Source organism: Vigna unguiculata, chromosome 7 (assembly GCF_004118075.2).
Source record: "Vigna unguiculata cultivar IT97K-499-35 chromosome 7, ASM411807v1, whole genome shotgun sequence".
In the NCBI taxonomy this organism is placed as follows: domain Eukaryota; kingdom Viridiplantae; phylum Streptophyta; class Magnoliopsida; order Fabales; family Fabaceae; genus Vigna; species Vigna unguiculata.
In genome coordinates this window covers 14,281,026-14,305,706 of record NC_040285.1, presented here as the reverse complement: position 1 = coordinate 14,305,706, position 24,681 = coordinate 14,281,026, and the positions used below count along the sequence as shown (strand labels likewise).

Below are 24,681 nucleotides of genomic sequence, written 5' to 3'. Positions count from 1 at the left end.
TGTTTTCTATTTTAACATTCAACTAATTATTTATGAACTATCGAAAGACTGAAAATAATAGTTACAAAGTATAAAACATTTAAAATTAACATTAATTTTTGAAGAACTTAAAGGTCTATGTGATATATAAATTAATCAAATATATATATATATATATATATATATATATTTTAAATTATGGTTTAATTTCTAATTTATGTTTATTAAAATTAGGATAAAAATGCACTGAAAAATAACATTTTCACTATGACTCTTATTTTCAGTGTTTGTATTCTTGCCCAATTCCTCGCCGCGTCGATTTGCTCCGCCACCTCCGCCTCTTCGCTCCGCCACACCTCTGCCGCTTCGTTCTGCTGCCTTCTTGTCTTATCTGTGAAACCATAACGACGCACACAGAATAACTCTTCCAATCCGAAGCTTTCCTTCTGCAGCAAATAGTTCACAACTCACGTTTTAGAGTAAATTTTCTCTCACCTATCCCCACTCACTTCTCCACAAATTTGCTTGTCATATTTGGATAAACTTGTAAACACTTTTAGGAAAATAAATTCGAAGAAAAAGATGAAATAAATCTCTCTAAAAACTAATGTCGGCTTAAATATGGGGTAAATATTAAGTCCATAAATTAATTAATCTATGAAGTTTTTTTTCCTGATACATAGTGTCACTCCATTGCCTTGGTAAGCGTTTTTTTTTATGTTATTCTTAGCTTACTAGAGCTGGTGGTTGATAACTTGCAAGTTGTAAGCTGATCCAGTCGCTTTAATTGATAAAAGTTGTATCAATTTACAGGTTCCAATTTAAAAAAGTAGCGAAGGTTTATAATTTGTAGTTTTAGAAGTCTTAGAACTCTCTTTTGATAGCATTAGAAGAAAACATGTGGCGGTAATTTCTAATTTAGAAGTTTGGTTGAATAAAATGGTTAAACTGAGTTCTATAGCTCTACAAGCATCATCAGGTTCTACTTACCTGGAAGGTATGCATTTATTCCTTTTATTGTTGGTGATAAGTGACATGGTTAGTTAGACAATGTGGGAAATCTGTGAATTGGGGATTGAAAAATTTCTATGATGTATACACATAAAAGAAAAGATGCTATCAAATTTGCTACTTTTGGTTTGCCTGTTCTGTTTCCGAAGGACAAATGACAATATTAATTATTAAACCAAGACGATAAGAGAGTTCTATAATTTAAAAATATCTCGTATACTTGTATTTTTTTATACATGTGAGTTTCATTCCTTTTATGAAACTTCGTCCACTAGAGCAATGGACTAAATTCTCCAATCATGAAAAATACTAAAATCTAAATCACCGTTTTTAATGTATGATGGTTAAGAACAATTGGCTTCCGCAGTCCGCCCAGGTGAAGTAATAATGCAGCTCTTTACCAATTTCAAATCTTCTCCATCTCTAGTTGACATTTAACTAACTCAATCCTCATTTTCTATTAGGTGTTATTGTTGCTAGGCACGGGATCGGAGATGAAAGTGAAGATCTTGCGTATCCTTTTCAAAATTCCGTTTTACGTCGTTTCTCCTTTTATTATTTGATTGATGTTTGTATCTTTGTTTTGGAACAATATACTTTTCATATTTTCATTGCAGAAAATAAATTAAATAAAAAAAATGGTGTTTTTCTTGACTAAGGTTGCATATTTAAGAAAATTGGAACTTTCATCAAAGACTGCATTTGGAAGTGGTGCACTTTCTGTTTTTTCTATTTCCTTCTCAACAGCCATTCTTCGACCAAAATCAATAGCTTCCAACCGATATAATGGAGCATCACTTCTTTGGAGATCTTGAGCAACCTTTATAAAGCAATTCATTATTATGTCTACAAATGACAAAAGAAAGGGAGAAATTATGATAAAACTGTTACCTCTAAAGATTCATCATAAACTCGCCTTAATTTCCCGGTTCTGAACCAAAACACACGTATCCTTCTATCAGGTGATGTAATGGAAAATTGTTTACCATCTGGACTTACCTAAAAAAGATGCAATGTGCTCAATAAAACCATCAAAGTTAAACACCAGATATCTAGCTTTCAAAAACCACCCAAATAACATAATGTTGAATTATCAACTATGAGTTCAGAAATATGATCATATAATTGAAGTACCTCAATAGCCGAAACAGAAGTCTTGCATTTTGCAATTTCAAAGAGGTCAGTGTCACTTTTCAGTTTAAAATTGACCCTACATCTGGACTTACCTAAAAAAGATGCAATGTGCTCAATAAAACCATCAAAGTTAAACACCAGATATCTAGCTTTCAAAAACCACCCAAATAACATAATGTTGAATTATCAACTATGAGTTCAGAAATATGATCATATAATTGAAGTACCTCAATAGCCGAAACAGAAGTCTTGCATTTTGCAATTTCAAAGAGGTCAGTGTCACTTTTCAGTTTAAAATTGACCCTACATCTGGACTTACCTAAAAAAGATGCAATGTGCTCAATAAAACCATCAAAGTTAAACACCAGATATCTAGCTTTCAAAAACCACCCAAATAACATAATGTTGAATTATCAACTATGAGTTCAGAAATATGATCATATAATTGAAGTACCTCAATAGCCGAAACAGAAGTCTTGCATTTTGCAATTTCAAAGAGGTCAGTGTCACTTTTCAGTTTAAAATTGACCCTACAACAACAACCCGAGCAAACCATTAAAGAGCATAAGTAACTGAACAAATTCCAACATCAAAACTTGTGTAATTGAGAATTTCCAGAACTGTTATTCCCTATATAGTAGAATAATAAATAGTAAATACTAATACAATCACAAAATGTTTGAAATATTGGCACTTCCATGGGATTTCTGATTACAATACTGATTCATTTTGTATAGGTTAGGCTTGTAAGCAACTTAATGGTTGACAAATTAAAAAGCCTTAGATCATTGGCTCTAAGTGGTCGACAATGGTGCCAACAGGGGAGGATATAAACCATTAGCCAGAAGTTAAGAAAAAATGCCACCTATGAACAGAATAGCAAATGTTATTGCCCGACAAGATTTCATCTTATGGTGGAAATTTTGAAACTAAACGATCTTATTGAATATGCAGTAGCATTTTTTAAGGATGCCTAAATCTATTAATAGTTTGTGACAAAATCTTAATCATGTTATTGGCTATTACAGCTGGTGTTTATAATAATTCATTGAAAATAAGTTAAAATGCAGCTTCTTAATTCCCAGGTTTTAATATGATGATATTCATTTATAAAAATGGACAGGCAGAATTACAATAAGAAAAAAGTAAGCACATACTCATCCTCTGGAAATTGAAGTGTTACAGGACTCCAGTATTCAATTATCCCCTTCGCATCTGCTGAAAGTACGGAATCATGCACTGCGTTGTACTTCATAACTTTGATAGGACACATATGTATCTGAACAAAGGAGGGAAATGAGACAGATATGCAATTAAATTATGCAAAACATCACCAAAAGAATTGTAATTCTTTTCGAAAGAATAAGTTACATTAAAGTTAGTTTAGAATTGGAACCTCTTTGGAGACAATGGGATCATTTGAACCAGCTTGTGCATCATATATGTGCACAAAAGATGAGTTCCTATCACTAATAGCAAGCCTCGCTTTGACATCCCCTTGTTTGTAAACCCATTCAACAGCACCAGGAGTATATGGCAAACGAATCATGACCATCATGTCATAGTTGACAACATCATATATTTTTACAGAGCGGTCATCTGATATTGTGCAGCAGAGCAGACCATCAAGACTAACCTGCATAGCTGAAATAAGTCATGGTTGATGACAAGCATAACGAGACTCTGAAAATATATATACATAATACAGCAAGAAAATAATCGCAATAATACTTTCTATGCCTAGCAAAATCATACTATACAGTTTAGTAATATAATATATCAGAGAAGTCAGGCCAGAATACATTAATTTAACAGATTATATAAAATTTATAGCAAAAATGTCACGTGAGGTTAACAAACTTACAGCTAGACCTTCAATTAATTGAACCAAGATGAGATCTGAAGTGTTTGGCAAACTCAATACCAATAGGCTTTTTCTTCCAAAACTTCAAATGCCCTGACAACAATAAGTACCCACAATGTCATTCCAGACATATAAACTATTCCAAAGATTAAGCTAATTCAAATAAGACTTATATGCTATCATAAGTATAACGTTGCCCCTGTATCGATGCTTCCATAGTTACACGGCACCGATAATTTTACAAAAAAAAAAAAAAAAAAAGAAAAGCACAGGGACAAAAGTAGCGGTAAGGTTACAACTAATAGGATCACTCTATTCAAATGAGTAGCTTCAAATTTTCAGTATGCTACTTACAACTAGAAAAACAGTAAAAATTAATCATAAATTCAAATTCGGAATACCATCGGAACTTCCAGTGATGAAGAAATCCGCAGCTGAGACAGCGACATGCGTAACCACGTCACGGTGCATATAACTTTTCTCGTACCTGCATCGAAAACAACAATAAGAAACTGAAGGAATCCATAGCATTCACGAGATTTTCACTTTTGGAGTAGCGCAATTTCTCGATTGAAGAAACCCTAATTCAAAAACTACGATATTGGCGCGGAAACTGACATGTTGGCGGAGGGTAAAGCGTTGAGGTAGGCCTGCTCGAACTGAAGGGGTCGCTTGGGCCGGGCCCGAGGGGCCGGGCCCGGGCCTATCATCGGTTCCTCTTCGCCAGCGTTGGCACCATTCTCGTGTTCTTCCATCTTCAAAACCAGTACTTCGATGTAATTGAATGAGGAAGAACAACAAAGCTTTGTATCTTTCTCTAAATGTAGAAATTTCAAAGTGAGGGAGCAAAATCTTGTTCGGAAGAGTTGAAACACCAGTGAAAGAGTGAAAAAAGACCGAAGCAATCTAAACCCTAAAACGGTACGTCGTTTAATTCTAACGGATAACCCACGTTGGGTTGGGATTATTTCTTTCTGCACCACCAAAAACACTCTTCGTCACCACCTACTTCTTGGTAGCTGGCCCAATCAATATAATGTAATTTTATTTTATTGTAATTACTCTAAGATGAGTTTATGTTTAGCCGGTTGATAAAAAATATTTTATCATATAGGTGTATGAAAATTAAACTTATAAATTAAACAGAGTATAACTTTGAAATTGAGAAGAGAATTATAGAACTAATATGTGTAGATAGAAACGCAAAATTTCCTTTAATATTAATATTATAAAATCAAAATTTTATTTATTACGAGAATGTCAAAGCTCACAAGTATTTATGTTAAAAAAAACAGACTATTTACAGTTATCATTAATATGTTAAAAAACGAATGATTTTAGAAAATAATTAATTTTCTCAATATTTTTAATACACTTATTTTCTCAAACAGCCAATTTGATTCGAATTTAAAATTAGTTGTTAAACTAAACCATTTACTTTATTTATATATAAAATATAATGTTATATGTTTTAAATTAATTGGATCCGACAAACTTACATGGTTGACAAGTGAGATTATTGAAGGCCATATTTTACCTTTATTTTACATTATACCAGCAATATATTATATTCACCAAAACATGATAACATTTTGTAGTTCTTAACTAAAAAATTATACAATTTCTTTATGATTATGAAATAAAATTTCAATTATGAATAAAAATAATTGTGCAAAAGAAATTAAGAAAATATTTTTTATTTGACAAATTTTCGTTTTAAAATGTCAATAATATAATAGTCATTATTTATTAAAAACAATTTCATATACTAAAATCACAATATATTAAATTACTTTGAATTTTATATTTAATTAAAAGTGAATCACCATGTTTGATTAGTTAAGGTTAGAGAAGATGAAAAGTAAGGAGGGATTGAAAATAATATCAAGGAGAACAAAAGTTGCGGTGTACGTGTGAAATTGAATTCCATTGCCTTTTCACTTGCTTTAAATTTCTATTAAACACTGGAAATTTAATTTAACCCTATTTTTGTTCTGAATTGTCAGTCTCCTTTATCATTTTTTTCTAGTCATTTGTAAATAAATATTTAGCTCTTCCTAATTTTTTGTTCTCTCGTTAAATCTAGATGGCACGGTATTGTTTCGTGGACTTGGGATGCTCAAGATGAAACGTGTGGGATCTGTAGAATGGCCTTTGATGGATGTTGTCCAGACTGTAAACTTCCAGGGGATGACTGTCCTCTGAGTAAGCTATATATATTTTTTTATGTGGTAGACTGTGTTGTTATTATATTTGGACCAACTTGTCCTAGTTAAATTTCTCGATTAATCATTGTGCTTTGGGTAACTGTGTAAGTGATATAGTCTTAAACTCAACTACACATTGTGTAACTGTTTGTGATTTTATTTGTTAAGAGTCTCACACCGAGTAGAATATAAGCCTTAAGACTCTCCTACTTAATGGACTAATTCTTAGGTTGGAATATCCTCTTGTATTTGAGTCCCAACAATTGTTGCTTTTATTGAGAGTTATGTTACAGGGAAAAGGCTAATTATAAGCTAGATTAAGCTGCAAAGCCAATACTAATAAATGAGTAAAGTTGTCTTGAAAGAAAAAAGAGATGCCATCTGCTCAGTGTCAATTGTGTGTGAGACGGTTATGGACATCAGACATTAAACGGGTTAACAAAGTTAAGAGTGTCACAGTGAGTAGGATAAGCTGTGAGCTCTCTTACATGATGGACTATTCTTTTGGGTGGGATATCTTCTTGTGCTTAAATCCTAACGTATGTGTTCTGTTATTATTTGTGTAGGCAGTGGTCATATTGTGAGGGCTGAAGGAAGTCTCAGAAAATTTTTAGTTGTAATATCACTTCTTGGGCCTTGTTTAACTAATCATCAACATTGTGTAAATGAATCAATGAAGCTTCCAAGCTTTGCATATAAGTTTGTAGGATTATGGAAAAAGGGTCCTTTTATTTGGTTTCGTTTTCTCTCCACACATAGTACACTGAATCACTCTGTCCAAATTTTGTTAATTTTCTAATTATCTCTAAAATTACATCGTTTGTAGTTCTAATTTATAATGAAAATGTATTTAAAATGCAAACTTCTCTTGTTTGAATGTGTTGAACTCCTGCAAAGGAATTGTTGCTCATGTGGATGACTTTGACATTTATGCAAAATTTATATACTCTAGCAATGTATGTTACATTCTTTCCAACACAAATTCACTCAACTGTAGTGTGAGTATGTTACTGTTACTTTTTGGTTTATGCCGAAGCAGTTTCGCATGATCGAGAAGCTTTTAAGACATCAGTAAGATAAAAATATTTTATTTTGGGCTATAAATTCGTGCTTAACTCTCCTTGAAAAACTGTTTGTTTAATGTATGGATGATATCTTTTTCTTGGTATCAGGATTTGCTTATCAAATTGTAGTGCTATGTAAGTCTTTATAACGGAAATGAGTAATGCTTGTTCTCTTGTCTTCTTGCAGTTTGGGGTGTATGCAATCATGCGTTTCATTTGCACTGTATCCTGAAATGGGTTAATTCTCAAACATCACAAGCGCATTGCCCCATGTGCCGTCGTGAATGGCAGTTTAAAGGATAAGAACATTGGCTTTTTCCCTTAAGGGTGACTGACTACTGAACATTGTAGATGTGATCTTGTTAATTTGAATATACTTCAATTTTACCATGCATATAAATGTACTGGGTTGTGATTAGTGTTGTATTGTGCCTCTTCATGGGTTGAAGGGTTCTTATTTATATTTAGTTATTCCTTTTTATCATGATTATGCCAAAATTAAGGAGTCTCATGTCATGCCTGATTTTTCTCTTATAATTAATCTATGAATTGGACCTTTTTTACCCAATATAGATAGGGTCCTTCAATGATTTGGGATTATTCATCCTTAAAGTTTATATCCTGATATCTTTACATTATTGGAATCCTCATGTTACTTATTTGTATTTGTAGAAGATTTGGTATTTCTTTTATTGGTCTCCAAATAGAGGGGATCTCTTAATTTGGTATAAAATCTGATACAATATTTTCCTTTTATATTGTCTGAATGATTGTAATTTTTGAAATAATTACAGTTCCTAACAAAATTTCAAATATGTACACAATATTTTTATTATTCACACTAATACTTTGTTGTTTCCTAAATTGGTTTGGTTCGCGTTTGAAGATTCAACAGGCTCCTCAGTCATGGCCTGGAAACAAAAAAATCTAATTAGAAACTGGTTTACGTGAGGTAACATCTAACTTCAGAATTGTTATAAAAGTCACGTTAAGACATTAGTAACATTTTATTACGTGTGTAGATGTAGATTGTGATTTGAATGTAGCATGTTTCAGAATGAAGTCTTAAGACATTTTGAAGCATGAAAGTGCCTCCCTAAAAAAAGAAAAGTTTAAATTTGTGTCAGGTTGGGATGAATAAATAGAGTAATTAGATAAAAAAACAATCAAGTTATGGTGTGTTTATCATTTCTCTTGGTTGATGTGATATATAAAGCTTAAGCAGAAATGAAAAAAAGAAGAAAAACTTTAAATAAATGCTTGTACTGAAAGTAATAGTTACTTATTACCAACTTGCCTCTTTTATAGGCTATAAAAATTTCATTGTGGTGTGTTTTTTTATTCTTTATTTTTGTCAAAAAAAAAAAATGAATTAGGAAGCATGTTACTATGATTGAACCATCTATATTTTGCTGCATTGCTAGAGTCTTACTCATAAAACAAAGAAAAGTTTGCCCTTTGGGTTTCTATCCTACCACTTATTGTTTCAAACTATGATACAATTGTCTTAGTACAAAGAACCAATAAGTCCTTGTAAACCTAAGGATTAAACACTTCTTCAGTTTCAACATTCTACACAGCATCGTCCAATACATATCTCTTACCAACCTTAGTCTACTTCTTTTAGATTTTTTTTTTATCAAAAATGGTTATTCATCAAAATTTGTCATTCCAAAATTTGTGAAAGTATAATTTTCCTAAACTAAATAAAGAACATAATTACACCCCTTTTCCCAACTGAACTACTAATATACCATTCCGAATATGAGAAGTTTGTCCTTTTGAGTTTTTATCTTACCTACGTCAAGCTAAATATTTCTTTAGCATTTACTATAACACTTTTGAACACAATTTTATTTTTCATGTTCCAAATATCCCAAATAATTGCTACCCCATGCACTTTTAGATCATATTTCCTTTGACACTAAGCTCCAAGGTACTAAAATGTTTAAAATGAAATGCAACTTGATTGTGCTATACTAAGCTTATCCCTAACCACATATTACCTATGTTCCACACTGAATTTGGAACTTGACAACTAAAGAAGACGTGACTCATTGCTTCAATTCACTCACCACACATTTAGCATTCTCCATGTTTTGTTATTCCTTGCTCCTTATGTTTACACATAGTTTTTCACTTTGTCAGGCTATCTTCTTACCCTTTGCTTCCCATCCATATAATGTCTCTTACCCTTTCGTGGTGGCACACCTCTTGCTCTGCGTGGGAACCGCCGCTCTGGGAACCGTCGCGCCACGCCTCCTCTCCTTATCTCAATCTCCCTCGCGTCGCGTCCTGGTGCGTGGCGTAGCGTGGCGTGTTGCGGTGGCGTCGATGGCTGGGAGGAAACGTTCAACGGCAGTGACGCAGCGTCAAATGGGTGGGGGGAAAGGAAACAACGGCAGCGTCGCGTGAGGTCGTGAGTGGTGGTGCGGTGCGGTGGCCGTCAATGGCTGGGAGGAAAACAACGACAGCCGTGAGTGGCTTGCAGCGGCGTGAATTGGTTGGTGAGTGGTGTGCTGAGTTCACTATATAGGTTTTTTAGGTTGATATGAAAGTGAGGAAAGGAGGAGGAGCGGATTTTCTTTCCTTTGGTCTCTCTCTGCAACAGCAGCACACTATCTTACTAACTTTAACTTAAGTTAATATCATATTTTTTTAACAAAAGTTTCAACAAAAAATAAGTTTAAAATGATTTTTTTCCATAATTTTAATTAATTTAACTAATTAATTATATATATATATATATATATATATATTTATATCTTTTATTTTATTTTTTATTATGTAATAATTAATCTTTAAAAATTATATATTTTAATTATTTTATTTTATTTAAAGGTTTTTTTTAATTCTAAGTTTTTTTCTTTAGTTTATTTTTTTTTGTTTTACTAATTTTTTCATTTTTTAATGGATATTTTCTTTAAATTTATATATTTTTCAATTCTTTTTCTCTTAATATATATTTTAAAAATAAAATAAAATATTAATATATACATACATATTTTTATTATTAATTTTATTTTTAAATAATGTATTATAAATAAATATAATTAAACTTTAAATAAAAAAATTAGTATAAAAGAATATATATATATATATATATATATATATATATATATATATATATATATATATATATATATATATATACATTGAAATCTGGTAACATTATAGGTAGATTTCAAAATTCGACAATCTTTTTAGTTTGAATTCCCGGTTAGATAATTATTTTAATTGGATTTCGAAATTTAGTATCTTTTATCTCAAGATTAGTTAGTGGAATAAATATCAAAATATTATTTTAAAAATTTTGAAAAGTTTTGAGAATGCTGAATAAATCATCGGAGGTAGAGGAAGAAGTATCCTAATAACAATCCATACACTGGAACGAACACACACTACGAAGGAGAGCAGACGCTACCAACGAGAGGGCTCGCGTTCTCGTTGAAACGGAGCAGAATCGCACTCGCCGCCAGTTCGTGATCATCGTTGGAAAATCTCCAGCGCCGCTTTTTGTCATCACGATAGCCATTGGAGTCGTCGTCGCGGCGCATCCCTGGAATCGCCTCTAACAGACCTATGTCTGCTGCTCTGGTGTACTAGGTGGGTGAGACTCTGTGATTAAAAGCAAAGACAAACCACACAACGCACTCAGAGTCACAGGCCACGCACCACGCTACGCGACGCGAGGGAGATTTAGATAAGGAGAGAAGGCGCGGCGTGACGGTTCCCAGAGCGGCGGTTCCCACGCAGAGCAAGGAGGCGCGCCACCACGACCAGGTTCGTTTATTTATCCCTTAATTTTTCCGTGATTTCCTGATTTGTTTTGTGGTTATCCTGATTGTTTTGGTTCTACTGATTTCCATGATTTTGTTTCGCCATTGTTTTGTGTTTTGTGGTTGTCCTGATTTTGCCCTAAGCTCCCTTGATTTGTCCTGTTTTTGTCCTTCTTGTTTCGCCGTTGTGATTTATGTTTATTGGCTTTGGTACATTCTGAAATTGTATAATTCTGACTTTGTACAACTACACAGCATGCTTAATTTCAATTCAAATTGGGGCTTTGTGTCACTGTGTGTGTTAGGATTTGGCAGCATGAAGAATGTTTCTCACTTCAATTGGTAGCACGTTAGACTTTCTGAAAACTATAAAGGGATATTCCAACCTATTAAGCAACTTGTCAATAAGCATAGAAAGCACTTGCTTGCTTCTATTGTTTAGGAGTTGTAGTTAAAATTAAATTAAATAATGAAGTCCCACCATTGTATTGTTTAGCATTTGTTTCAGAACATTTGATTTATTTTAAAAAAATATGGACATTATTTTAATTAATTTTTTATGCAAATGTCTCTTAAGTAAAAGTAATCCTTTCCCTTGGGTGAAAGGAAGAGGAACACATATCTCTCAATTTGCCCCCTTAAAGATCTTCTATACGAAGATTTTAGTTACGTATTTCCCTGCTTTTCCTTACCTCCATCTGAACATAACTTAAACAAGGAAATTTGGGTTTTTTTTTATGCTATCATTTCTGCTGTCAACTTATTGTCATATTTTGATGATTGTGTTCTTAATACTACATTTCTAGGCTTAAAACTTGAAAGTATGAGACTTTTATGTTGTGATAATATTTTTTATTTTTAGATAGGATGAAAGAATCAAGAACAAAGAAACAGCCTGAAGGTGTTACTGAGATTTCAGCATGGGTTAGTAAAAGCCGCAAGTTAGAAAAGAAAAGAGCATTGCAGCTCTCAAAGATTTTTGAGGAGCAGGTTTTTCCCCCATTTATGTTGTACCTATATTTTATGATCTTTAAGATACTGTTTCTCCCAGTTTCAAATATGTAATCATTACAACATGCTAAAACTTTCGCAGGACAAAATTGCAGTAGAGGGAAGTGACGATGAGGATACAGCCCAACACACAGGTAAATTTCTCTGTTTCTGAATGCCTAGGGAAGTGATGATGAGGATACAGCCCAGCAGCTTAGGGCATTTAAGTTATCTGTAAGAGGGTTATGAATGTTTATTTGATTGTTGATAATTTGGTTGATAAAATATACCTGCATATTGAATATCTGACAGAAAACCTGGCCGGGCTGAAAGTTCTCCATGGCCTTGATAAAGTTATGGAAGGTGGTACAGTAGTTCTGACTATCAAAGATCAGCCCATTCTTGCTGATGGTGATGTTAACGAAGGTACAACAACTTGCTACTTATTCTGTAAGTTCGAAGTCTGTGAGTGATGATACATCATTAGAGTTTTTGTCTCTCATGGCAGAGGTTGACATGCTGGAAAACATTGAAATTGGAGAACAGAAAAGACGAGACGAGGCATATAAAGCTTCAAAAAATAAAACTGGTGTATATGATGATAAGTAAGACATTCTAGTTGTTGTCGATGTGCTATAATGTATGTATAGATTAAAATGAAGTATTGAAAAGGAAAGAGTTTTTATGAAGGTTGTTCTCTCGATTTCAGGTTCAATGGTGATCCCTCCTTGGAGAAGAAAATGTTGCCACAGTATGATGATCCAGCTGCAGAAGAGGTCTGCTACTCTTGTTACATTCCCAAAAAGGATGATGAGCAACTAGATTTTGTGAATGCATGTACTCATTAGATTTTTTTTGTTCAGGGAGTAACTTTGGATGAAAAGGGACGGTTCTCAGGTGAAGCTGAGAAGAAACTTGAAGATGTTAGTTATGCTTTTCTTTTATGAAATATTGTGATAGCCATTCTATTCTTCTTTTCCTATTGCAATGGTCATTCTGTTTATCTGTTTTTCTTTTTTCATTTTTTCTGGGGTATCTTTTTTCTACCTTCCAGTTGCGAAGAAGGTTAACAGGTGTTTCCACAAATACCTTTGAAGATCTTACTTCATCTGGAAAGGTATCATCAGATTACTATACTCACGAAGAAATGCTACAATTTAAGAAGCCCAAGAAGAAAAAGTCCTTGCGGAAGAAAGATAAGCTAGACATTAATGCCCTTGAAGCTGAAGCTGTCTCTTCAGGATTGGGTGTTGGTGACCTTGGTTCTCGGAAGAATGTGAGGAGGCAAGCTATCAAAGAAGAGCAAGAAAGATTGGAGGCTAAGATGAGAAGTAATGCTTACCAGTCTGCTTATGCTAAAGCAGAGGAAGCCTCCAAATTGTTGCGTCAGGAACAAACTCTGAATGTTAAAACAGATGAAGATGAAACTCCAGCTTTTGTTGATGATGATGAGGATCTTCGTAAATCCTTAGAGAAGCAAGAAGATTAGCTCTTAAAAAGCATGAGAAAGAAGGGGTATCTGGTCCTCAAGCTATTGCGTTGCTTGCTACCTCAAATCATAATAATGAGACTGATGGTCAAAACCCCACGGCTGGAGAGTCACGAGAAAACAAGGTGGTCTTCACAGAGATGGAAGAATTTGTCTGGGGTCTCCACATTGATGAAGGTAATTCTGATTTATTTGTGGTTTCTAATACAATGAATTTCATAGTACTTCATGAGTATGACTGTCCTGATTAAATTTAAAAGTGGATCAGTTTTCTTTTTCATCCATTTGGATTGCTGGAACTCTGTTGATTGTTTTGGAAATCCTCTATATAATAGTTATTTCATTGTGCTCTTGTTGTTGACATCTTTGCCAATGACACAATAATAATTTGAATGTTTGTGATCTGATCTTTCTTTTTTATGCTCAGTACAGTAGGTATTCTGACATATAAATGTTTTGTAAGCATGTTGGAAGTGTTATATAATGGGGAAGCTGATAGTTGATTAAATTAAACTTAGGCATGCTACTTTGTACTTTTCAGAAGCACGTAAACCAGAAAGTGAAGATGTTTTCATGCATGATGATGAAGAGGCTATTGTTCCTGATGAAGAAAAGACTAATGAGGGTGGTGGATGGACTGAAGTTCAAGAAACTAATGAAGATGAACAACCCAATAAGGAAGACAAAGAGGAAATCGTTCCTGATGAAACTATCCATGAAGTTGCTGTAGGGAAAGGATTGTCAGGTGCTTTGAAACTTCTTAAAGATCGAGGAACACTTAAGGAAAGCATTGAATGGGGTGGCAGAAACATGGACAAGAAGAAAAGTAAATTGGTTGGAATTGTAGATGATGACGAGAAGGAAACTCAGAAAAAAAGGGAGATTCGCATTGAAAGGACTGATGAATTTGGGAGAATTTTAACTCCCAAGGAAGCCTTTCGAATGATTTCTCATAAGTTCCACGGTAAAGGACCTGGAAAAATGAAGCAAGAGAAGCGTATGAAGCAATATCAAGAAGAATTGAAGATGAAGCAAATGAAGAGTTCTGATACACCATCACTGTCTGTGGAGAGAATGCGGGAAGCTCAAGCACGTTTGCAGACCCCCTATCTTGTTCTTAGTGGTCATGTTAAACCAGGGTATGCTTTCAATTTTATGCAAACTTATAATTCCTCAAGTTTTAATTTAAAGATCTGTTTGCATGAAATGAATTGAGAAACTTGGAGCATGTTTGGTTTTGTGATTTAGTGTTAAAAGTTATTGTTGCAAAAAGGAAGTTGAAACAGTGTATTGTTTTAGGAGTTGCATAACGGAACCTATTTTTATTATTTCCTTGTTTTGCTTAGTTAGTATACCAATAATGTATGTGACTGTTTGGTTTTTTATTGGCAGACAAACTAGTGACCCAAAAAGTGGTTTTGCAACTGTTGAGAAAGATCTTCCTGGCGGCTTGACACCTATGCTTGGTGATCGTAAGGTATATAATTCAGGGCGTGTTTAAGCTTTTATGTTATATTTTTCAGATGTTTATACATATTTTTTTAATTGCTTCAGGTAGAACATTTTCTGGGAATTAAGAGGAAAGCTGAGACATCTGGCTCGGATAACCCAAAAAAGCCTAAATCGTAATTCCTTGTGAGCGTAGAAGTTGGACCCACAGTGTTGTTCATCTATTCTGTTGCTGACTGTTGATGATTTGCAGCTGAATTTATAGTGTTAATTTCGTTAGTAAAACTTGATTTTCTTGAAAGATGTATGTTAGTAGAAATTTAAGGAGCTAGTTGGATTTTCTTACAACTAGTTGAATTTTTCTCCATTCTAGAATTCGTGTTCCTTCTGTACATATAAGAGTTTATTTTTAATGTATTAACTAAAATTTTGGATGGTGGATTTCTCTTTGGACTGGAACTTTATTGCTTTTAGGTCTTACCTTAGCAAACACAGGACAAGTTGTAACCTTGACTTCATACGGAGTTGATTATTTCAAAATATATTAATATTTTATTTTATTTTTAAAATATATATTACGAGAGAGAAAATTGAAAAATATATAAATTTAAAGAAAATAACCATTAAAAAATAAAAAATTAGTAAAACAAAAAAATAAACTAAAGTAAAAAACTTAGAATTAAAAGAAAATTAACCTTTAAATAAAATTAAAATATATAATTTTTTTGAGATTAATTATTACATAATAAAAAAATAAAAAATAAAATAAAATATGTAATTAATTAGTTAAATTTATTAAAATTATAGAAAAAAATCATTTTAAAGTTGTCTTTTGTTGAAATTTTTGTTAAAAAAATGATGGTTTAATTACTCGGATGGTATCCACTTTGGTACAAGTGTGTTAATCTGGTACCGTTTTTAAAAAAGTGTCAATTGTATCCCAACTTTTGAAAAAGTGGTGTCACGTGTCAGATTGTGATTTTTTTATTTTTTTTATTTTTGTTTAATTTTTTGAAAATAAAAATAAAAATGCCATATGTTAGGTATGTGTGTGTGACACGTGGCATGCAATGCCACGTGTCAGTGTCATTATTAGATGTCATGTGTTGATTTCGATTTAGTCCCCATATATGTCTTTTTGTTTCAATTTGCCACTTATGTATATCTGATTCAATCTTGACCTAATTATTTTTAATAATTAAAATCCATTTTTTATAAAATTAAAAGTAATTAAGTATACAAATTTTACAAAAATTAAGTATTTGTTATTTATATTAAAATTTAGTGGTAAAAGTCATTTTACTAAGTCATTTTTAATAAAAAAATTAATATAACATTCAGATAAATAGAAATTTTGGATTAAAATTAGTAAGAGATAATATTGTTCTATTTTGGGTTAAAAAAATAATAATTAACAAAACATGAGTACTTAATAAAAAAAATAATTAATAAAGTAATATGTTAAAAAGTCATTTTTAATATTAGTAAAACATTTTATACAAATAATATTTATACTTAATTAATTTTAATTTTAAAAAAATGAATTACAAAAATATTTTACTTATTACAAAAATTGGGACAAAATTGAATGAGATATATATAAGTGGGTACCAAATTGAAACAAAAAGACATATATAGGAACTAAATCGAAATCAACACAATGACATCTGATGGTGATACTTACACGTGGCATTGCAATGCCATGTAGCACTGACAATGTCACGTGTCACACGCATGGATATGACACGTGGCGTTTTTTTTTTCAAAAAATTCAAAAAAAAAAACAACAGACTGACACGTGACAAGTTGACTGTCTGAAAAGGACCTAATTGAAGCACTTTTTAAAAAATTAGGATGCAATTGCAATTAACATTTTTTTAAAAGCATATTCTAAATTGACACACCTGTACCAAAGTCACTGTCATCCAAGTAATTAAAAAAAATGATATTACGTTAACTTACAATACTAATTGAGTGTACTGCTGTAGAGAGTGAGAGAGACCAAAGCAAAGAAAATCCATTCCTCTTCCTTTCCTCACTTTCATCAACCTAAAAGACCTATATAGTGAACTCAGCACACCACTCACCAACTAATTCACGCTGCTCACCAAGCCATTGACGGCCACCGCCGCTGCCGCAGGCTTGCAACCACTCACGGCTGTCGTTGTTTTCCTCCCAGCCATTGACGGCCACCGCACCGCGCCACCACTCACGAGCTCACGCGACGCTGCCGTTGTTTCCTTTCCCCCAGCCATTTGACGCTGCGTCGCTGCCGTTGAACGTTTCCTCCCAGCCACTGACGCCACCACAACACGCTACGCGACGCCACGCACCACGCCACGCTACGCGAGGGAGATTGAGATCAGAAGAGGAGGCGCGCGCGGTTCCCAGAGCGGCGGTTCTCACGCAGAGCAAGGAGGCGCGCCACCACGAACAGGTTCGTTTATTTATCCCTTAAATTTTTCCGTGAATTTCTGATTTTGTTATGTGGTTATCCTGATTGTTTTGGGTTCTATTAATTTCCCTGATTTTGTTTCGTCATTGTTTTGTGTTTTGTGGTTGTCCTGATTTTGTCCTAAGCTCCCTTGATTTGTCCTGTTTTTTGTCCTTCTTGTTTCGCCATTGTGATTTATGTTTACTGGATTTGGTACATTCTGAAATTGTATAATGCTGACTTTCTATAACCACCCAGCATGCTTAATTTCATTTCAAATTGGGGCTCTGTGTCACTGTGTGTGTTAGGATTTGGCAGCATGAAGAATGTTTCTCACTTCAATTGGTAGCACGTTAGAGTTTCTGAAAACTATAAAGTGATATTCCAACCTATTAAGCAACTTGTCAATAAGCATAGAAAGCACTTGCTTGCTTCTATTGTTTAGGAGTTGTAGTTAAAATTAAATTAAATAATGAAGTCCCACCCTTTATTGTTTAGCATTTGTTTCAGAACATTTGATTTATTTTTTAAAAATATGGACATTATTTTCATTAATTTTTTAAGCAAATGTCTCTTAAGTAAAAGTAATCCTTTCCCTTAGGTGAAAGAAAGAGGAACACGTATCTCTCAATTTGCCCCCTTAAAGATCTTCTATACAAAGATTTTAGTACGTATTTCCCTGCTTTTCCTTACCTCCATCCGAACATAACTTAAACAAAGAAATTTAGGTTTTTTTATGCTATCATTCCTGCTGTCAACTTATTGTCATATTTTGATGATTGTGTTCTTAATATTACATTTCTAGGCTTAAAACTTGAAAGTATGAGACTTTTATGTTGTGATAATATTTTTATTTTTAGATAGGATGAAAGAATCAAGAACAAAGAAACAGCCTGAAGGTGATTCTGAGATTTCAGCATGGGTTAGTAAAAGCCGCAAGTTAGAAAATAAAGTTCTACATAATGTATCTAAATTATATATTAAAAAATCTAATCATTTTAATTTGAAACATTTTTTACATTAATTATATTAATTAATGTTTTCTATTTTAACATTCAACTAATTATTTATGAACTATCGAAAGACTGAAAATAATAGTTACAAAGTATAAAACATTTAAAATTAACATTAATTTTTGAAGAACTTAAAGGTCTATGTGATATATAAATTAATCAAATATATATATATATATATATATATTTTAAATTATGGTTTAATTTCTAATTTATGTTTATTAAAATTAGGATAAAAATGCACTGAAAAATAACATTTTCACTATGACTCTTATTTTCAGTGTTTGTATTCTTGCCCAATTCCTCGCCGCGTCGATTTGCTCCGCCACCTCCGCCTCTTCGCTCCGCCACACCTCTGCCGCTTCGTTCTGCTGCCTTCTTGTCTTATCTGTGAAACCATAACGACGCACACAGAATAACTCTTCCAATCCGAAGCTTTCCTTCTGCAGCAAATAGTTCACAACTCACGTTTTAGAGTAAATTTTCTCTCACCTATCCCCACTCACTTCTCCACAAATTTGCTTGTCATATTTGGATAAACTTGTAAACACTTTTAGGAAAATAAATTCGAAGAAAAAGATGAAATAAATCTCTCTAAAAACTAATGTCGGCTTAAATATGGGGTAAATATTAAGTCCATAAATTAATTAATCTATGAAGTTTTTTTTCCTGATACATAGTGTCACTCCATTGCCTTGGTAAGCGTTTTTTTTTATGTTATTCTTAGCTTACTAGAGCTGGTGGTTGATAACTTGCAAGTTGTAAGCTGATCCAGTCGCTTTAATTGATAAAAGTTGTATCAATTTACAGGTTCCAATTTAAAAAAGTAGCGAAGGTTTATAATTTGTAGTTTTAGAAGTCTTAGAACTCTCTTTTGATAGCATTAGAAGAAAACATGTGGCGGTAATTTCTAATTTAGAAGTTTGGTTGAATAAAATGGTTAAACTGAGTTCTATAGCTCTACAAGCATCATCAGGTTCTACTTACCTGGAAGGTATGCATTTATTCCTTTTATTGTTGGTGATAAGTGACATGGTTAGTTAGACAATGTGGGAAATCTGTGAATTGGGGATTGAAAAATTTCTATGATGTATACACATAAAAGAAAAGATGCTATCAAATTTGCTACTTTTGGTTTGCCTGTTCTGTTTCCCAAGGACAAATGACAATATTAATTATTAAACCAAGACGATAGGAGAGTTCTATAATTTAAAAATATCTCGTATACTTGTATTTTTTTATACATGTGAGTTTCATTCCTTTTATGAAACTTCGTCCACTAGAGCAATGGACTAAATTCTCCAATCATGAAAAATACTAAAATCTAAATCACCGTTTTTAATGTATGATGGTTAAGAACAATTGGCTTCCGCAGTCCGCCCAGGTGAAGTAATAATGCAGCCAAGGTTATCAAACTCGAGAGTCTACTTAAACTCGTGAGAGCTTCATAGACTCGATTCGTAGACCCGACTCGTAGACTCGTAAGAGTCTACTACATCCCTACTTCGTATGAAAAATTGTATATAATATCATATCAATTTAGAATTTAATCACCACACATTAATGTAAATAGTAATCAGTAGTTCAATAATTGTAAAATAACTTAGTTCAACACACATGATTGTTATATAAGTTCAAATTACAACAAACATATTAATTAATACAAAACACAAAACATAAATAACTTCAACTTTTTGACTCCAATAGCCTTTTTACTTATAGGTCAAGAAGGTCTAGCAAGTGAAGATGCATTAACATTGGGATCACAAGAATTTGAAGTCGTCCCAGTCCCAATCCCACTGCAGACATTGTAAACCAGTTTCAATGACTAAAATAAAATTATTTACTTTTCTAAAAAACCAGAAATACAATAAATAAAATAAAAAAACAAAACTACATAATATATATATATATATATATATATATATATATATATATATATAACAGTATATAAAAAAACATTTCCTCTTTTATATTCACATTTTATAATACTGATTTTACCCTTTCCAATATAATTATTTATTAAATTTTTTAAAATTAATAATTATTTTTACTTATTTTTTATAAAATTGCTTATCTTTTTTTCTTTTTGTTTATCTAGGATTTCTCTTCTCTATTTATTCACTTCATTTTTAGTAAATATAAATTTATTTTATATATTAACTTAATAATATTATATTATTATCACGTATTAACATATTATCATTTATATATAAAAAATATATCGCACAATATACATATATAAAATAAAATATGTATTTTATAAAAAAATGAAAGTCAGAAAAATAAAAAAATTGAAATGGAAAAATAAAAGCAAGATATAATGTTTAGTAAAAGGAGAAAGAGAAGAAGGGAATGCGTACGCATGAGGGAACAACGAAAGAGGGAAAAGAAAAGGGAGCAGTGACGCCGCTGAACCAGAGACCCGACGGAGCTGCGACGCGAAGTGATCGGAACTGCGACGTGGACGAGCGGAGCTACGGCGTCGAAGGTAATGAAGATCAAACTCAAATAGGTCAACGTTCGATTAGGGTTTTCCGTTTGGGATTTGGGTCTCGATCTCTGCTTACAATTGGATTTTCGATTTGAGTCGTTGGGGTTTTAATTTGGGCTTAAAATCTGAATGCCAACAACATATTTTTCTGTCATTTCATCCCGTTTTTTGAACTCGGTAACTCGTTCTCAAACTCACGAGTCTGGTACGAGTCAGCGAGTTAACTCCGAGTTTACTCCGAGTTTGACAAATAACGAGTTTATATGCGAGTTAACTCGTCAACAGTGTCATGACTCGCAGACTCGTACGGGTTTACGAGTCAACCCGCGAGTTCGATAATCTTGAATGCAGCTCTTTACCAATTTCAAATCTTCTCCATCTCTAGTTGACATTTAACTAACTCAATCCTCATTTTCTATTAGGTGTTATTGTTGCTAGGCACGGGATCGGAGATGAAAGTGAAGATCTTGCGTATCCTTTTCAAAATTCCGTTTTACGTCGTTTCTCCTTTTATTATTTGATTGATGTTTGTATCTTTGTTTTGGAACAATATACTTTTCATATTTTCATTGCAGAAAATAAATTAAATAAAAAAAATGGTGTTTTTCTTGACTAAGGTCTCTGATTGGGTACTCCTGATTTTCCGAAAAGAGTAAGTTCTGTTTTCTATCTTCAACATAACTTACATGCAACTATGGATTTGTTTTACTTAGTTTATCTGTCAAATAATTCATGGCTGATGCTTTCTAGTATGTGTATATTACCATGTTTGATTAGTTAAGGTTAGAGAAGATGAAAAGTAAGGAGGGATTGAAAATAATTTTAAGGAGAACAAAAGTTGCGGTGTACGTGTGAAATTGAGTTCCATTGCCTTTTCACTTGCTTCAAATTTCTATTAAACACTGGAAATTTAATTTAACCCTATTTTTGTTCTGAATTGTCAGTCTCCTTTATCTTTTTTCTAGTCATTTGTAAATAAATATTTAGCTCTTCCTAATTTTTTGTTCTCTCGTTAAATCTAGATGGCACGGTATTGTTTCGTGGACTTGGGATGCTCAAGATGAAACGTGTGGGATCTGTAGAATGGCCTTTGATGGATGTTGTCCAGACTGTAAACTTCCAGGGGATGACTGTCCTCTGAGTAAGCTATATATATTTTTTTATGTGGTAGATTGTGTTGTTATTATATTTGGACCAACTTGTCCTAGTTAAATTTCTCGATTAATCATTGTGCTTTGGGTAACTGTGTAAGTGATATAGTCTTAAACTCAACTACACATTGTGTAACTGTTTGTGATTTTATTTGTTAAGAGTCTCACACCGAGTAGAATATAAGCCTTAAGACTCTCCTACTTAATGGACTAATTCTTAGGTTGGAATATCCTCTTGTATTTGAGTCCCAACAATTGTTGCTTTTATTGAGAGTTATGTTACAGGGAAAAGGCTAATTATAAGCTAGATTAAGCTGCAAAGCCAATACTAATAAATGAGTAAAGTTGTCTTGAAAGAAAAAAGAGATGCCATCTGCTCAGTGTCAATTGTGTGTGAGACGGTTATGGACATCAGACATTAAACGGGTTAACAAAGTTAAGAGTGTCACAGTGAGTAGGATAAGCTGTGAGCTCTCTTACATGATGGACTATTCTTTTGGGTGGGATATCTTCTTGTGCTTAAATCCTAACGTATGTGTTCTGTTATTATTTGTGTAGGCAGTGGTCATATTGTGAGGGCTGAAGGAAGTCTCAGAAAATTTTTAGTTGTAATATCACTTCTTGGGCCTTGTTTAACTAATCATCAACATTGTGTAAATGAATCAATGAAGCTTCCAAGCTTTGCATATAAGTTTGTAGGATTATGGAAAAAGGGTCCTTTTATTTGGTTTCGTTTTCTCTCCACACATAGTACACTGAATCACTCTGTCCAAATTTTGTTAATTTTCTAATTATCTCTAAAATTACATCGTTTGTAGTTCTAATTTATAATGAAAATGTATTTAAAATGCAAACTTCTCTTGTTTGAATGTGTTGAACTCCTGCAAAGGAATTGTTGCTCATGTGGATGACTTTGACATTTATGCAAAATTTATATACTCTAGCAATGTATGTTACATTCTTTCCAACACAAATTCACTCAACTGTAGTGTGAGTATGTTACTGTTACTTTTTGGTTTATGCCGAAGCAGTTTCGCATGATCGAGAAGCTTTTAAGACATCAGTAAGATAAAAATATTTTATTTTGGGCTATAAATTCGTGCTTAACTCTCCTTGAAAAACTGTTTGTTTAATGTATGGATGATATCTTTTTCTTGGTATCAGGATTTGCTTATCAAATTGTAGTGCTATGTAAGTCTTTATAACGGAAATGAGTAATGCTTGTTCTCTTGTCTTCTTGCAGTTTGGGGTGTATGCAATCATGCGTTTCATTTGCACTGTATCCTGAAATGGGTTAATTCTCAAACATCACAAGCGCATTGCCCCATGTGCCGTCGTGAATGGCAGTTTAAAGGATAAGAACATTGGCTTTTTCCCTTAAGGGTGACTGACTACTGAACATTGTAGATGTGATCTTGTTAATTTGAATATACTTCAATTTTACCATGCATATAAATGTACTGGGTTGTGATTAGTGTTGTATTGTGCCTCTTCATGGGTTGAAGGGTTCTTATTTATATTTAGTTATTCCTTTTTATCATGATTATGCCAAAATTAAGGAGTCTCATGTCATGCCTGATTTTTCTCTTATAATTAATCTATGAATTGGACCTTTTTTACCCAATATAGATAGGGTCCTTCAATGATTTGGGATTATTCATCCTTAAAGTTTATATCCTGATATCTTTACATTATTGGAATCCTCATGTTACTTATTTGTATTTGTAGAAGATTTGGTATTTCTTTTATTGGTCTCCAAATAGAGGGGATCTCTTAATTTGGTATAAAATCTGATACAATATTTTCCTTTTATATTGTCTGAATGATTGTAATTTTTGAAATAATTACAGTTCCTAACAAAATTTCAAATATGTACACAATATTTTTATTATTCACACTAATACTTTGTTGTTTCCTAAATTGGTTTGGTTCGCGTTTGAAGATTCAACAGGCTCCTCAGTCATGGCCTGGAAACAAAAAAATCTAATTAGAAACTGGTTTACGTGAGGTAACATCTAACTTCAGAATTGTTATAAAAGTCACGTTAAGACATTAGTAACATTTTATTACGTGTGTAGATGTAGATTGTGATTTGAATGTAGCATGTTTCAGAATGAAGTCTTAAGACATTTTGAAGCATGAAAGTGCCTCCCTAAAAAGAGAAAAGTTTAAATTTGTGTCAGGTTGGGATGAATAAATAGAGTAATTAGATAAAAAAAAATCAAGTTATGGTGTGTTTATCATTTCTCTTGGTTGATGTGATATATAAAGCTTAAGCAGAAATGAAAAAAGAAGAAAAACTTTAAATAAATGCTTGTACTGAAAGTAATAGTTACTTATTACCAACTTGCCTCTTTTATAGGCTATAAAAATTTCATTGTGGTGTGTTTTTTTATTCTTTATTTTTGTCAAAAAAAAAAATGAATTAGGAAGCATGTTACTATGATTGAACCATCTATATTTTGCTGCATTGCTAGAGTCTTACTCATAAAACAAAGAAAAGTTTGCCCTTTGGGTTTCTATCCTACCACTTATTGTTTCAAACTATGATACAATTGTCTTAGTACAAAGAACCAATAAGTCCTTGTAAACCTAAGGATTAAACACTTCTTCAGTTTCAACA

At 32.8% G+C, this 24,681-nt stretch overlaps 2 protein-coding genes, 1 long non-coding RNA gene and 2 pseudogenes across 10 annotated transcripts; 4 read left to right on the top strand and 1 right to left on the bottom strand.

Annotated features, from left to right (window-relative positions):
* Nucleotides 1–1,214: 1,214 nt before the first annotated feature.
* Nucleotides 1,215–4,889, bottom strand: LOC114191065 (annotated as a pseudogene).
* Nucleotides 4,890–5,487: 598 nt separating this feature from the next.
* On the top strand, nt 5,488–7,757 carry LOC114191192 (anaphase-promoting complex subunit 11-like). Its single transcript, XM_028080373.1, has 3 exons — nt 5,488–5,498; nt 6,075–6,193; nt 7,447–7,757. Exons 1-3 carry the CDS (start codon nt 5,488–5,490, stop codon nt 7,560–7,562), a joined length of 246 nt encoding a protein of 81 aa, XP_027936174.1. The 3' UTR covers nt 7,563–7,757.
* Nucleotides 7,758–10,608: 2,851 nt separating this feature from the next.
* Nucleotides 10,609–15,425, top strand: LOC114191060 (annotated as a pseudogene).
* Nucleotides 15,426–17,096: 1,671 nt separating this feature from the next.
* LOC114191071 lies at nt 17,097–18,348 on the top strand. Its single transcript, XR_003605918.1, has 2 exons — nt 17,097–17,403; nt 18,261–18,348. It is a non-coding gene; the product is annotated as an uncharacterized LOC114191071 (long non-coding RNA).
* A 2,353-nt stretch (nt 18,349–20,701) lies between these two features.
* LOC114191066 (anaphase-promoting complex subunit 11-like) lies at nt 20,702–23,612 on the top strand. 8 transcript variants are annotated; one of them, XM_028080218.1, is made up of 5 exons: nt 20,702–20,904; nt 21,330–21,378; nt 21,546–21,563; nt 21,930–22,048; nt 22,617–23,265. In XM_028080218.1, the coding sequence occupies exons 1-5, from the start codon at nt 20,769–20,771 to the stop codon at nt 22,847–22,849; spliced, it is 555 nt and encodes a 184-aa protein (XP_027936019.1). In that variant the 5' UTR covers nt 20,702–20,768; the 3' UTR covers nt 22,850–23,265. The 8 variants fall into 8 exon arrangements, with proteins under 8 accessions (XP_027936019.1, XP_027936021.1, XP_027936022.1 ...); XM_028080221.1 differs by lacking the exon at nt 22,617–23,265 and adding an exon at nt 23,302–23,612 and having other exon boundaries at nt 20,711–20,904; XM_028080222.1 differs by lacking the exon at nt 22,617–23,265 and adding an exon at nt 23,302–23,612 and having other exon boundaries at nt 20,712–20,904; nt 21,561–21,563.
* The last annotated feature ends 1,069 nt before the right edge of the window (nt 23,613–24,681 follow it).

What these genes read in the sequence shown, in the direction of transcription:
- LOC114191066 (XM_028080218.1), top strand. Translation starts at nt 20,769, where the DNA reads ATGCGTACGCATGAGGGAACAACGAAAGAGGGAAAAGAAAAGGGAGCA. An exon ending in GCGGAGCTACGGCGTCGAAG is followed by an intron (nt 20,905 to 21,329) that starts GTAATGAAGATC and finishes ATTTTCTATTAG; the next exon opens with GTGTTATTGTTGCTAGGCAC. An exon ending in AGGGGATGACTGTCCTCTGA is followed by an intron (nt 22,049 to 22,616) that starts GTAAGCTATATA and finishes TTATTTGTGTAG; the next exon opens with GCAGTGGTCATATTGTGAGG.
- LOC114191192 (XM_028080373.1), top strand. An exon ending in AGGGGATGACTGTCCTCTGA is followed by an intron (nt 6,194 to 7,446) that starts GTAAGCTATATA and finishes GTCTTCTTGCAG; the next exon opens with TTTGGGGTGTATGCAATCAT.